This window comes from Megascapheus bottae, chromosome 19, assembly GCF_031878675.1.
Source record: "Megascapheus bottae isolate mThoBot1 chromosome 19, mThoBot2.hap1, whole genome shotgun sequence".
Lineage (NCBI taxonomy): Eukaryota > Metazoa > Chordata > Mammalia > Rodentia > Geomyidae > Megascapheus > Megascapheus bottae.
In genome coordinates this window covers 1620737-1636250 of record NC_143527.1, presented here as the reverse complement: position 1 = coordinate 1636250, position 15514 = coordinate 1620737, and the positions used below count along the sequence as shown (strand labels likewise).

At 55.8% G+C, this 15514-nt stretch overlaps 1 protein-coding gene across 2 annotated transcripts in view; it reads right to left on the bottom strand.

Moving 5' to 3' along the window:
* Mbp (myelin basic protein) overlaps nt 1-14604 on the bottom strand; it is a 59907-nt gene extending 45303 nt beyond the window's left edge. The window contains exons 1-2 of one of the 2 annotated variants that reach the window (XM_090352950.1): nt 14442-14604; nt 1366-1431 (exon numbers count right to left, since the gene is read on the bottom strand). In XM_090352950.1, coding sequence (XP_090209076.1) covers nt 1366-1416 — 51 coding nt within the window. In that variant the 5' untranslated portion in view covers nt 1417-1431; nt 14442-14604. The remainder of the gene's footprint in view (nt 1-1365; nt 1432-14441) is intronic. The other variant, XM_090352951.1, reaches the window with a different exon arrangement.
* Between the last annotated feature and the right edge of the window lie 910 nt (nt 14605-15514).

The window sequence follows — 15514 nt, the reverse complement described above, 5'->3', positions numbered from 1 at the left end:
GATGAGACTCAGTCCTAGCTCAAGCAGCAGGGGCACAGCCAGCAGTGGCTCTGGAGCGCAGGTGATTTTTCTATTCTAGCTCAGGCTTAAATGCTCGTCTGTTTCATGCAGGATCACAGAACATTCATTCTGAAAGGCAGCAAATCTTCTCTATAGGTTTTTAAGAAACAGCTCTTAATGTGTAAAAAGTACCCACAGGAACTATAGTTTCAGGTTCTGATTTTTCAATCATCAAAACTTCAAAAATTAAATTTTAGGAAACAATGACCCAGGACCAGGCTTCATTATTGCTCAATACTCTTACTCTGTTAGAATTAAACTCAGAGTTTACTGTGGTATTTTACAGCATTAAACAACAGGAAACAGACTGTGAGCCGCAGAGTTTTTAGAAACTAGAGTTGCAAACCAGTTATTCCGAAACCCAAAATACCACAGCCTGCCCTTCTCTCCTGGAGCCATCTTCCTGTTTCATCTCTGGTGAGGCAGATCCTCTCGAGCTCTTTAGAGTCAAGTGCAACTGCTAATTAAAATGAGATTATGGGCAGCACAGTTTACACGTGCTTCAACACGATGAGTCATCTGCCCTCAGTCTTTACAGAGCCATTTAGACATCTGTACATTGGTGGTTAGGAAGTTGGGTAATTCTGTTCATGTTAATTAGGTGGGCTCTGGGCATGAGTGCCTGCCTGCCGCACGATCTGAAAGCATCATGCACTAGCTGACAGGGAAACTGAGTGCAACCGCTATTATTACATGTGTCAAGGCCACGGTCCAGGTCAGTGCCATTTTGCTCGAGGGTGGGAACGCTGTCTGTTGAGGGACAGAGCAGACGTCTGTGCTGAATTCAATTTCTGTGTCCTAATAAACAGAGGATCCCCGCCCCACCAACCAAAGTGAGGGCAGATGGCGTGGGGGGGGGGGCAGCGCTGGACATCTCATCTCCTCACACTCTGAAATGTGTTCAAGAGGCGAAGAAAGGAGTGGACGGAGAATAAAGAGGTGTTATAACCTCTCTTCTCTGTCTGAACCCCCTGATTCAAAGATGAGCTGCATCTGACCTGGGCAGGGATCTCCTCTCTTCCCTCTCCCTGTCATCATCTTCCTCCTCCTCCTCCTTCTCTCCCTAGCTTCATTCATCTGTCTTCGTCAGTCTTCCAGATCAGGACACCTCTAGAGACCAGCGAGCAACATTCCCAAATCACTGGATAACAACAGTTCTCCGCAGAACAAGGCCCCGCCACCTCTCGGCTCTGCAGGGGCTTCTGTGCCAGCTCAAAGCCACCTCTGCCCTCCGCCAGCCGAGGATTTGTGTTTCACAACCCAAGCCACACTGTGCCCAGACTGCAGGCTCAGAGCAGGTCTTACCTTACCAGCCTTCTCAGCCGGGACCTCTCGCTTTCCCGCGTGGTTGCCCATCCTGCTCTTCAGAAGCTGGAAGGAACAGAGAAACTTTAGCCCGAAGTTAGGACTTCCATGGGTTTTTGTATTGTTTTTCTGTCATTAGAACAACAGTCTCCAATAATGTGCCCTGCTCACTTTGGAGGCGAGACAACCCAGCCACAAAAGCTCGTGAGACATCTTGAAGTCACTCTGTCGTACACGGGAACTTGGAGCTCAGGTGAAGATCTAGTGACAGACACACTTGCTCATCTATGACAAGGTCAGCCTGCCCAGCCACATACAAACAGACCCACACCTCCACCAACATGTAAGCAGGTGAGCCCAGAGGCCAGAGAACTGCCCCAGGATTTCTAAAGAGTCTGTGGCTCACAGACCAGCAAAGACCTGACAGTGGCTCTTCAGACAGGCAGGCAGAAAATCTGCACAGCTTGCAGGGAAAACTGGATAAAAACAACCAGGCAATCCTCAAGCTTCCTTTTTGTCTGTTTTTGTTTTTTTTTTTCTTTGTGCTGGTACTAGGGCTTGAACTCAGGGCCTCACATTCTTTTTTTTTCCATATATTTTTTTATTATAATTAATAGAAGGGTTACGTGATATTTGCCAGATAGAAGGTGCATTAATTCCCATACATTGATACTCTTTCACATGTCTTGGTCCCCATTTCCCTCCCCCCCCCCACCCCTCATCTTGTTTCCCGCCTTCCCTATCCAATTTCAAATAACCAAATACAAATATATCCGATATATCAGGTAACAAAGTGAGATACTGTAACAATATGAGAGAACCAAGGGACAGCAAAAGAGATGAGAGATGACATAGTACCTTAAGGACAACAATCATTCATTACATGGCTTTTGTTTCTATATCCTAGAGATCCTTTCATTTAGTGTCCTACTATATGGCCTTTTGTATCAAGGTTTTGCTCTATTGCAAATCTCTGCTAGGAGAGCCCAACAGTTCTACTGATTATGACAAATGAGGGAAACCATTGAGCCTAAGTTCCTTTGAGTCTGGCTTACTTCACTTAATATGATCTTTTCTAAGTCTTTCCATTTCCCAGCAAATGGGGCAATGCCATTTTTCCTGATAGCAGCATAGAATTCCATTGTGTACAAATACCACATCTTGTTGATCCACTCATCAACTGAGGGGCATCTGGGTTGGTTCCATATCTTTGCTATGGTGAATAGTGCTGTAATGAACATTGTTGTGCTAGTGGGTTTAGTATGCCCTAGATTCTGGATGGTTGGGTAAATGCCAAGTAGTGGAATTGCTGGGTCATAGGGGAGCTCTATGTTTAGTCTTTTGAGGCACTGCCACACTGCTTTCCATAGTGGTTGAACGAGTTTGCACTCCCACCAACAGTGTAGTAGTGATCCCTCCTGGCCACATCCCCTCCAGCATCTGTTGTTATTATATTTCTTGATCCTGGCCATTCTAGCTGGAGTGAGGTGGAATCTTAGCGTTGTTTTGATTTGCATTTCTTTTATGACCAGAGATGTTGAGCATTTCTTCATGTGTCTACAGCCATTTTTGTAGGGCCTCACATTCTTGCTTAGCGTTTTTTGCTCAAGGCTGGCACTGTACCACTTAGCCTCACCTCCCTTTCTAGCTTTTTGTTGCTTAACTGGAGATAAGAGTCTCATGGATTTGTCTATCTGGGCTGGCTTCACCTGTGATCCTCAGTCTGTCTCCTTAGAGGCTGAGACGGCAGGTGTGAGTCACAAGCGTCTTCTCTCATGCTTATTTTCTAACCCAAATTTTAGTAGCAAATAAGTGCATGTTAAATCCTCTGAGAAGAAACTACACATTCCATCCTCTCTGTGCCTCATCACCCCAGGGTCCTTTCATCTCAGGACAATGACAGGGATCTTCACATATACTGCATTCTTAAAATAAATAAAACATATATATATGTATATATATGAGTACCCTCCCCTGCTAAATCCAGGAAAGGCCACATCAACCAGGTCTTAAAACGGAGGAATTCCTCACATCTCACATTGCCGGAATATAATAAGGAATGCTTTGTTCCTTAAAAGTCACTTGCTTGTCACTGGCTCTACCTATCTCCTGGTACCAGGTGCCCTTAGAGCACAGTAAACACAGCCAGGGCTCCGAGGACACGGCTGCCCCAGCCAAGCGGGTCCTCAGTCAGGAGACTGCAGTCCACAGGGGTGCAGTGCTGGCTTCCCATCCCCCACACCGAAACTCCCGCTGTTATCTGACTTTCAGAAGGAAGAGATAAGAACTGGCATTCCCCAAGGGCGCAGTCTCCCTCCCTCTTCAGTCCTTTAACCCTAACACAGGAGTAACAGAAGTGGCCTCCCATGACCCGGTCCTGACTTTTTTTTCCTCCAGTCCTGGCTTCGGGTTTTGTCCTATGAGGAAGGCAACTCTGAAACTGCCCCATGGCTCTTCTTTTGGTGGGAAGTACAAGTTTTAGGACACATAAAAGTGACTTAAAAATAGGCTGTGTGAGGGCCCATGGGTTCTTCCTGTCTCCTGGGCTCAGGGTACGAAACAATGGCCGGGGAGACCCCATCTCTCCCCACGTGAGTGTGAGAAGCGCTGTGACCCATCTCGCCGTGACTCAGACGACACAGCCCAGCGAGGGAGGGCCTGAGGAAGGGGAGGGGTGTCCCGATTCATGCCCACTGCACACCACCAGTGGGAAGTAGGGGAAGGGAGGAAAAGATGCCAGACAGCCGCCCCAACCTTAGTAAAGTACCGGGGACCGGCTCAGGAGCGTCACCCTCCAGGCCGTGACACTCACAGACGCAGGAGAGACAGAGCCCTCACTTGGTCCTAGAAGACTGCTGGCAATGACTGGCTGTCCACCCCCTCCTGTCACCCCTCCAAAGCCGCCTGTGTGAGGAGCAAATAACACCACCTTCACCAAGCCAAAATCCATGACCAGGGAATGATTCAGGTGGTCACAGGCGGACCCCAAGAGCAGGGTCCATTTACAGTGCTGGGAGAGCACTGCCCGGTGTTCCTTCCAGAAACCACGACCACTGCCAGTTCGCTGCCGTAAGAGCTGAGGGCCGCCGTGTCCCAAGGTCCTGCCCCCCGGCCCCCGGCAGAACCCTGCTGGTTTCAGCACCTGTCATTGACCCGGCTTTGTCTGGCATGAGGAGGGTCGTACATAACTGGACAGTGGTCCACCTTCTCAACTCAGTGGATGGCCCACACAGACACAGGAATCCCCGAGCTCTTGGCAAAGGGCTTTGGCATATGTGAAGATTCTCACTAAGGGGAAATGAGGTGAATTTGCACCTCAGAAACAATTCTTGGGCAAGACTGGTAAAGGAACTAGTGGTCCAGAATGGGGAAAGCTGAATAAAGGGAATGATGGAAGAACAGGGAACATTCTAGAAGGTCATCATGAGCTTACTTTGTAGCAGCAAAGGTCAATAATAAGACAGAATGCGCCTGGGCAGCCAGGCCTGCAGCAAGAAGACCCCAGGAGACAGCCCTGTGGGCACCCCTGTGAGAGGGCTTCTGTGGGCACCCCTGTGAGAGGGCTTCTGTGGGCACCCCTGTGAGAGGGCTTCTGTGGGCACCCCTGTGAGAGGGCTTCTGTGGGCACCCCTGTGAGAGGGCTTCTGTGGGCACCTGACAGCCAGGACAGCCTCAAAAGCCCAGGGAAGGAACCCTAGACCTGCAGATAAACAAGGCTCACAGTGACGGCCTGGGGGAGGGAGGGAGGCAGAGCAGCGCTGCTTTGACTTCCAAACCCAGGGACAAATTTTAAAAAAAGCAAATGACTCACATAAAAATAAAAGGCTTGAAGGAAAAAAAATGAGTCAAGTGAAGGGGTGGGCATCCCTTCACCATCCTGGCCTCTTGCTCTGTCTCCTCCTCTCTCTCCCTTCCCCCCCAATTCCTCTTCCTCTTTTCTCTATGAACAGCAATCTTAAGCTTGTTTTCTGTACACCATCATCTTTGCTCAGGTCAAAAGCATTCTCGTAATGACAGCCTGTGTTCAGACATAGTAAACAACTACCAGTCTCACCAAACAACAGCCCCAAACCACACGGGCACATGCACACCCCCTGATACAGAGGGACATTCTGCAGAGCCGAATGGGTGCAGGGACCAGGTACTGTGACCAGACTCCAGTCAGCTGACCCCCGAGCTATCCTCTCTCCTGCCCAGGATGTCTGAAGGTCAACCGGTGCGAGGCCCGTGCCCCTGTCACACACTAGTGGAACACTGTCCCACATGCGGGGAGCAGCAAGAGAGTTCTGAGTTCAGAAGAAGGTGGGCAGTGGGGGGGGGCGGCTCCCTCCCTCTCATCCCTCATTTCCCTGGCTCTGAATCTGGGTCTTCCCCAGTTGGGCCTGAGGCTGCTACCCCAGGCTGCGGTCCCCATCTCTGGTATCTCTCTCCCCTCACCATGTGCAGTGCAGCTCCAGCCTAGGGGGTCAGGACCAGGACGGTGCCCACTTCTCCTCTGCTGTCCCCCTTTGCAGGCCTCCATCCACCACAGGGCCCTGCCATGGACCCAGCCCCCCACAGGTAGAGCCAGCAGCCTCCCCACACCCCAGCCCACGGCAGACACCCTGTAAGCATCCCAGGATGGACCTGAGCTCTGCCCCCACAAAGAAAGGCTTAGAGAGGGAGGGGGGCTAACAGCTTCCTGCCCTGTCTCTCCATGGCTTGGACATGACGTCCACGCTGGGAGCTTGGTCCTGTGTGGTGGTGGTGGAGTGGGGAAACCATCACAACTGGGGCCATGGTGGAGAGGGGCGGCCTCCGCCAGGCCCCCTGGTGGAGTGCGGCTGTGTTCCCCTGGACCCCACCCAACATGGGCTCCAGGCAGCTCTGGGGAGCCCAGCCCTCTGTCCTCCACCAGCTCTATCTGGCATGACTACTTCCTGCCTGAACTTCCTGCCTGCACACCTGCCAGTCACAGAGGCCGCAAAACTCGATGCATTCTCTGTCTTCCTTGTGTGTAGATTCTGCCTTGGAGATGAGCCAGCCAGGCATTCACAGAAGCTGTCAGCCCTGACAGCAGAGGAAGGAAGGGAGAGAGGGAGAGGGAGGGGGGAGAGGCAGAGGGGGAGGAGAGGGAGAGAGGGAGGGAGCCAGGGGTGATCACAGGAGCCCAGTCCTCCTCCCCTCCCCAAGAAATGTCCAGTCCTGCCCTGGGAGCTGGGAAGTGTCCAGTTTTGAAGGGAGCGACTCGGCCGCCAGCACCCACACTGCACCCCGGGAAGGGAGTGTGCTCCCACAGTGAGCGCCACGTGATGCAGGTGCAGCCTGCAGAGGGAGGGAAGGGCGGACGGCCAGGATTTGGGGTTTGAGCGACGCAGTGCAGTGCTGGAGAATCCACTAAAGAGACATCCAGCGGCACTGTGGAGTGGCAGGTGACGAGGGGCGCTGTGTCACGGTGGACGCCAGCGCAGTCCTGTTGAGATGGCCAAGTGCCCCGGGATTTACTGGAAACTGGAGGTCAGTGCTCAGATTCCTCCTCATGGACCATCAGCTGACTACGTAGGTAAAGCCGGAATAAGGCTGGAGATTTCTGGTTCTGGAGCTCTCGCTGCCGTGTGTGTTCTGAGAGTCACCTCGGGGCGGGGACGCAGGCACAGAGGCTGGCTCCTGCTCAGGGCAGGTCAGCGGAGGTCTGTGTTGACGGGGGGCTATGCGGCACACAGATGCACACACCCTGAGTCTGTGATCAGGCAAGAGACAGGAAAAGACGCGGAACCAGCGGGCGAAGTTCCCCTCCACATGCAGGATGGGACAGGCTGAGTCTCATGTCGCCCTCGGGGCTGGCGTGTCTGGTCACAGGGCAGAAACTCACTGCCGCCCACCTGGGCGCACCCTTCCTCCGTGGCTCACGCCAGCTCCAGCCTGACTTAGTCACCGAGAAGACACACCTCGCCCTGCTGCCTTCTGAGTGTCCCCGCAGGTATGCCACCTCCTGTGTCCCTGAGTGAGGCCCGCCCCGCCTGCACAGCTGCTCAGCCCAGAGCAGGTTTCACCCCGGGCTGGGGAGGAGCCCGAGGCCTGAAGGGCAGACATTCTTGGGCGGGGCCACGGGGATCACCCCGCACCCCCCCAGCCTACCCTGGGGACTCTCACTCCAGGTCCTTCTTATCGGAAAATCAGATGCCAACTCAGCTTCCTGGAGATGTGGGCTGCAGGCCAGCGTGGACTGGTCCTGGCTATGAACCCGAGGTCGGCCTTCTTTCTCCGTACCAGCCCCCTGACCCAGCTGCGGGTACCTCCCTGGTGGCACGACAGACAGCACAGGCGCCCAGGAGTGGTGACAACACGCAGAAGGATGCTCTCTCAGGAGGCTGGCTCCACCCGACGCCCCTCGGCAGGCAGAGGCAGCGCAGTGCAGATGCCAGCGTAGTGGGACCGAGTCTGTGCCGAGGGGTCTCTAGGCCGGCACCTGTGCAGGCAGGAGCTGTGCCGAGCTGACTGGGTCAACCTGTCCTTTCTGGAAGCACAGCAGCGGCACCCTGGAGCTGCTGATAGACAATCTCCAGATTCTAATCGGGTTAATGGTGCCTGCGGAGGCCTGCGAGGCCCACAGGGGACGTGACTCCAAGCCCATCTGATCACAGCCACGTGGTCAGCTGGCCTTTGACTGCGTGATCTCCTTCCTGAGCTTCTCAGAACCTTCCAGAACCTTCCCAGTGGTCACTCACCCCAGGATGGGCCCTCAGAAGACACGGCCTCCTCCTCACGGGCACGTGGCCGTGGGTTAGTCCTTCACAACTGTCATACAACAGAACTTACAGGAACGCAGCTCAAGGCTGGGCGTGGTGACGCATGCCAGGAGCATGAGTCCCTGAGCCCCTTGAGCAATACAGATCAGGGGGATTATACTTTGAGGGCAGTCCGGGCTAAAGCATGGGCGCCCGCTGCCCTGGGGCCATGACGGAGAGCCGTGAAGGCTTCAGCGTGGACCTGGGGGCCAGGCACGTGTCTGGGGGCTGTGACAGGGCCGCGAAGGCCTCAGCGTGGACCTGGGGGCCAGGCACGCGTCTGGGGGCTGTGACAGGGCCGCGAAGGCCTCAGAGCTCAGGCACATGGCTGAGCTCTGGCTTCTTGGAGCGTGAAGATGCTGCAGGTGCTGCGTTTCCCTGGGCCCCGAGAGCCGGTGGCTCAGCATGGGCTTGTGAGCGCCAGGGGCCCACATCTCTCACAGTCTCTCTGTTTTCTCTTTGAGCATGGCACACAGCTGTCAGCTAGGCTAGGGGAGGCTTGGAAGGCCTCGCGGGTGGGAGCGGCCGATGCCTTCACCCGAGTATTTCCCCTTTACTTCGAGATTCTCAGGATGTACAACGACAGCTAGCAGACGTGGCACAGCACAAGCAGGAGAGCCCCTGTGAGCCGGTTCTGGGTCCTCCCCGCCTGTGAGCTCCCTGTGTCCACAGGGTCCGGGTTCACTGTACTTCCAGACATCTGATAGAATCAGCTGAGAAGCAGCTGATCATATGACCCCTGCCCCGCACAGCCGTACCTGCCAGGCACACCTGCCACACACGTGCACATGTATGCACAGACCTCCCGCCATACCACATGTGTGCACACATCTCCGGCCACACCACACACATGCACACGCCTCCTGCCGTGCCACACAACCCCTGGGAGGAGAGGCACAGGTCCACACTTGTCTGTGTGGGTGAGGAAGACTCGGGGACAGTCCTGCAGGGATGGATTGGGGGTCCCAGCAGGAGCGGTGAGGACGGTCAGGAGACCCGGGCAGCTAGGGGAACAGCAGCACTGCAGCACTGTACAAGCGCAGCCGGAAGCAGTACATGCAGTACAGTGTGTCTCGGCCGCAGGGCAGTTTCCTCCGCAGGGACAACAGGTTTCTAAGGAAACTCCGTGCCGTTCTCGCTGGGCACAACGCAGAGCCATTACCAACGATCTCGTGGAAGTCTGAGTCACAGCTCAGCCACGGCTACGTCAAGAGCAAGAACTACGATTGTGGCCTCCTGACACCCTACTATGCTCACACAGTGTTTTGGCTCATGGGACACAGACGCTGAATCTTCCTACAGGAATTCTGCATTGGCAGCCACGCCGGAGACAGAGCTCTGCTATGTCTGTCAGACACCAAGCTGACGAACAGTCTCGGGTTTCAATCATGCAAGAAGCCAAATCAGGAGTGTGAGCATACACACGCGGGATTATCAGATGCAGCGGCACTGACAGACAAGAGGAGGTCATTTAGTAAATATGGACAATGTACTAGAAAGGAGTGATGCGAATAGTGTATCTGCAGCACTTTCTTCATAAATTATTAGTGAAACACAGTGGAAAAGATTTTAGCTGCGGTGAAATGAGCTCGGGCCCTTTGCTTACTAGGCAGGCACCCTACCACTTAATCCATGCCTCCAACCTGCTTTGTGTTGGTTATTTTTGAGACCGTATCTTGCTTTTTATGCTCAAGGTGAGGATCCTCTTGTCTGTGCTTTTGCTGGCCATTGGCTGAAATGGAGTCTGTCAGATTCTGATGTCTGGGCTCGCCTCAGACGGCAAGCCCCTCTCTCCTTCTCCTGAGCACTGTGTCCAGTTAGCACCTCCCGACCACTTTAGCATGGGCACGTGCAGATGAATGAGTTGTGTGGCCCTAGACACACACAGGCCCTTCTCCTGTTTACAGCAGCAGTCCCGAGTTCACCTCCCGGCCCCCGTCTCCCCAGGGCTGTGGTGTGGTATACCAGAGATGGGCTAGGGCTCTGCGTTCGTCAGAAAATTCCCGGTGAAATGTGCAGCTGGCTGCTGACCAACCAGACACACGTTCTAGTGGTGAGGAGACACAGTACAAAGGGACAAGGAAAGGAAATGGAAAGGAGACAGATAAGAAAGAAGATGGGGCTGGGACTGTGGCCTGGTGGTAGAGTGCTCGCCTAGCATGCACAAAGCTCTGGGTTTGATTCCTCGGTACCATGTACATAGAAAAAGCTGGAAGTGGTGCCGTGGCTCAAGTAGTAGAGTGGTAGCACTTGAGCAAAAAGTGTCCAAGGACAGTGCCAGATCCTGAGTGCAAGCCCTTGGACAATAAATAAATAAACAACTAAATAAATGCAGGTGATATGAAATACACACAGAACACCCCAGGAATTCCACCTCCCAAACCTCCTAGATTTCTCATAGGGGCAGTGAGTCAGGTGGCAGGAGATAAGATCAATGCACAAACATTATTTTCAGTTCTACTTACTACACTAACCTGCGAAAACGGATGCTAAAAATACATGCCACTTATAACCACCCCAAGAAAAATGGATGCATGATATGCTCTAAAATTTACGGATTCTGAAGCTGCATGGTGAAAATTCTGAAACACTGCTGCGCAGCTTCTGCGTGTGGACTGGCAGGCGGAAGTGGCAAGCTGCTAATTCTCCCTGAGTTCATCTGTGGGTAGGTGGTGTTGCCATCAAAAGACCAGCGATGTTTCTGCGTGTGTAAATATGCCATTCCAGAATTCACGCAGAGAGGCACAGAGGAACAGGTGAGACAGTTTTTTTCTTTGAATGTTTAAAAGCATTGGGGAATAAAACAGGGGACTTAAATTGAACTTCCAAACATCTCCATTTTATGTCACTGGAAGGTTCCAGTGGGTGGAGAAGAATGAATGGCTCACTTTCCTGCTCTTGTTGCTGAAGACATTACATGAAAAGAAGGGCTTGGTGAATCTGAAGCAGTGGCTGACATCAAAGTTTCCTCTGCAGGCAATGTTAAATTTGGTTTTAGAGACAAGCTACATGGCCCAGGATGGCCTCCTGACATAGAGGAGAGTGACCACCTGTGGTCACCTGAGCACTCCGTCCTCCTGAAGAAGCTTTACTACATGGATGCCTCAAGGGAGACAGTGCAGTCCTGGCTCAACGGCCGAGAACAGAGAACCCAATGCTGAGCAGGAAAGTCTTCCCACAGGATGCAAAGATGAGCCAATGGGGGAAGACCCCCTTCCATCACCAACAACAGAGTAAAACCCAGCTCACCCCCCACCCTAGAAGCAACACACACACACACACACACACACACACACACTACAATAAAACGGAGCACAGGCACAAGTGTAAAATGTGAAAATATAAATGTGGTAAAAAGAAAATCCTCAGGACCTCAGAAAGGACAGAGTTCTTATGACTTCATATCAAAAATCACAGCATATGAAAGGAAGAATTAATAAACAGAAACATCAAAACAAAACACCTTTTCTCTGCATAATACTGTGGAGAAGACACGAAGACAAGCAAGCCTGGTAGAAAATACCTGCAAACATACACAGCACTAAGCAAAGGTCAGTCCTGGAAAGACAATCCCACAGAAAATGGGCAGAGGCAGCGGAGAGCCTCCCCAGGGCGGATCTGCAGAGGGCAGAGGGAAGAAGCTTGAGGTGGGTGAGCCAGCGGGGTGGGGCCCGCAGGATGAGCGCCTGAGAATGGCTAAAATCTCAGGAACGCAGGGACAGACCACATGTGGGCTGAGACACAGGCCACTCAGACAGGGCTGGTAGGGACAAGAAACCCTAAAAGGACTGGGCAGCTTCTTAAACCACTGCTTCCCACCTCAGCGATAGTACAACCACGTTCAGGCATAAGTGTGTGAATGTTCGGAACAACGTCAGGAGAACTTTCCCAGTGGACTAACCCAAGGCCAGGCGGCTGTCTGGCTGAGCAGGGAGAACTGCACAGCAGCCAGCGGGAAGGGGCAGTGAGAAAAGGCCAGATCAAGACGCACTCTTGAAATGACAAGGGACAGAGACCTGGTCACCAGTTTCGGGAGGGGTGGAAGAGTCAGCTGTGATGGGAGAAGCAAACTGCCCAGCCTTGTGTTGCCATGTCACATGGAGAGACCTCATGTCCACACGCACACAAGTACACACTCACACACACCTGCAGATAACACCACAGCTGAAGCTGAAGGGGACTCTGGGCTGGGGCCACAGGCCTGAGCCAGCCCCTGACTCTGCATACTTCTTAAAGTGCCAAAGCCAGTCTTAACCTAGGCTCTGCGGGCATGCGCATGTCGGGGGACCAGGTCTTGGAGTAGACAGATGGTCATATTTGGCTCTTCTAGATCCTTCTGAGAGGTATCAGTTCCTGTTTCTATTCCTAATCAATGATGTCAGTTCTCATTTTCTCATATCTTTTTCAATTCTTGGCACAGTGATTACAAGAACTTTTGACACTTTTGCATGTACCAGTGACGCGTCCAGGCCATTCTGGTGGCTTCACAGCACTCACGCCTGGCTACCACCAGCGGCATCAGAGCAAGGCTCACTCCTGTCCTCTGGCCTGGTGAACAGTCCCCAACCCTTGCACAAGGCTGCACTTGCTACATCTTAGCACACAGATGTGCAGCAGCTGGTTCTGCCTCTCTGATGGAAGTGTGCCACCACAGACTCTGATGCCCAGGAGAAGGTTCCAGAAGCACATCTGGTGTTAATCCTGGCAGATTACCTCTTCTGCACACGGCAGCTCCCCGCTTCCTTCAGTGGAAGGGGCCGACCAAGCGCACCTGAGCGCTCTCTGGAGGGTTACAGTCCAGGGCACTTCCCTTTGTTCTTTAGTGCCAAGAGTACGGCTGAGGGTGCCATCAGCGAGACGGGCACTGGAGGATGGAAGCCTGTGGTGGGGAGCACTCACTTGTCCCTGGGGGAACTTTACAGAAAACCTTTCCAGGGCCAGGACAGCAGCAAGCAGGAGTGGGCAGCGCGTCCAGACTGAACTGTGCCCTGGGGTAACTTACCTCACTGCCCTGGGTTTCTCGACAGCAGAGGAAAGGGCGTTCATAGAACAGTGACTTCACGTGAGAGTCCCTCACATGAAACAACAGGTAGCTCTTGGAAGAAGGCCTGGGCCTCTGTGAGAGGTCAGAGATGCTACTGGTATTTGACAAGGCAGAGGCAACTGCAGCTCTCAAATGCACTGGGCTTACACAGCACCCAAGAAGAAGCCAAAGTTACCTTCAACTAGCAGCAGAAACCCAGGCAGATGTAGGAACCTCCCAAGGAAGGACTACCTGCATTTCTTTCCATGAGTGAGTGGGCAACTGGGTACACCCACCTCCCACCCGCAGTCCCGGCTCTGGGGAGGCTGTGGGCTGCAGATCTGGGCTCAGTCCTGGCAGGGAGGGCTCACAGTCCGGCGTGTATCTCCAGTTAACCACCCAGATGCTGGAGCTGGACGGTGCTCAGGTTCAGGTTCTAACTAACCCTGCTTGTCTCTCGGTGAGGTAGACACTTCAGGAAGGCTTTCATTTGCCTCAAATACACTTTAACCCAGAGTCAACAGGAGCGGTCCTTTGGAAACAGGTTAGTTCTTGGCAGGGTGAACCACCATGGTAACTGGATTTCCCGCCCCATGCAGGGCCACGTGTGGTGGGCCTGGCCTCTAACCTGCCACAGCCCTGGAGGGGGGGTCAGGACCCCTGGACTTGGGTGCGGCCAGGCCCCCCCCCCCCAGGTCAGGGCCGCGTCCTGAGGTCAGGACCCCCGGTGAGGTCAGGACCCCCGGTGAGGTCAGCCCCCCTGAGGTCAGGACCCCCGGTGAGATCAGCCCCCCCCGCAGTGAGGTCAGGCCCCCCATGAGGTCACATCTCCCCCCCCCAGGTCAGGCCCCGCTCCCGTGGAGGCGGTGGTGGAGCAGCGCAGGCCGCGGCAGGGCCCCCGCCCGTCACCGCCGTCACCTGCGCGGCACCTGGGTCGGCGCCAGGCCTCCGCCCGGGCCCGTCCGGTCCCCGCCGGCCCCAGCCCGGCGCTGGGGGCCGACGGCGGCGGGGCGGCAGGTGGCGGTGCCGCGGCCGCCTCGGGCCCGGGGAGGCCGGCCAGGCCGCCGGGAGCCGCGCGCGGGGAGGGCTCGGCGCGGCGGGCGGCGCAGAGGGAGCCCGGACGGCCCGGGCGGAAGCCGGGGCGGCGGCGGCTCCCTCGGGCCAGGTCGGGTCGGGCCGGCGGCAGGTGCGGCCCCGCGGGGGACCCCGGCGCGCCCCGCCCGCCCCGCCGCCCGGCGAGGCCCCGGGGACCCCCAGACAAAGCGCGCGCGCCCAGGAGGACTCACCGCGCGCCGGGCGGCGGGGCCGGGGCTCGTCCCCGTCCCGGTCCTCGTCCTCCTCCCCGCCGGTCCCGGTCCTCGTCCTCGTCCCCGCCGGTCCCCGTCCCGGTCCTCGTCCTCGTCCCGGTTCCGGTCTGTCCTCGCGGCGCGCGGCGGCGCTGGCGGCCGCGGAGGCTCCCGGAACGCGCGCCCCGCCCGGCCCGGCTGGCCCGGCCCAGGTGAGCACCGCCCCGCCGCCCCGCCCCGTCCCCGCCCCTCGCCGTCCCGCCCTCGCCGGCGCCCGCGGGGCCGGGCCCACCTGTCCGGGACGCGGGCCCCGGCTCCCCGCTGTGCACACGCGTCCCGGCCCGCGAGCGCCGCCCCGCGCCGACCCCGCTCCCTCCCGGGCTTCCCGCAGGTCGTCCCGGGGCTGAGGCCGGGCCGGCGGGGCTGTGTGTGCGCACAGGAGCGCGCATGGCGCCGGTGGTGCGGCCGGGGCTCTGCCAGGCCCTCCGCTCTGGCTCTGGGGTGGTCACCAGACTCGCGTCCCCGGCCCCTCCTGCCCGGCCCGGCCTCACACGCCGCCCTCAGCCTCCTGAACAAGCGGAAGGAAAATGGAGCCAGACGGAGCGGGCATGCTCAGGACTGCCGGCCGAAGAGGTGGGAAACTGAGTCCCAGGCCATGCGCAGGCCTGCCTGGGCTTCCCGGCTCCCTCCCTCCCTCCCTCGGGCCTCCTCCTGCCCGCCAGGGAGGCCTGCCCCGCCCCAGGGACGGCTGTGGGGCCTCAGCACGAGGAAGAGGCAGCTTCCATTCTTCTGTGTCACAGGCCTCCTTCCACATTGGTGTGGCAGGTTCCTCTTCCACACCCCTGAGCCGTGTTCAGGAAGCACACCTGTGAGCATAAGTCTCCAAGTCACACCTGCGGGTGGCGTCCACCAAGTCACACCTGCGGGTAGTGTCCATGAAGTCACACCTGCAGGTGGCCTTCACCAAGTCACACCTGCGGATGGGGTTCACCAAGTCACACCTGCGGGTGGCATTCATGAAGTCACACCTGCGGGTGGCGTCCATGAAGTCACACCTATGGGTGGCCTTCACC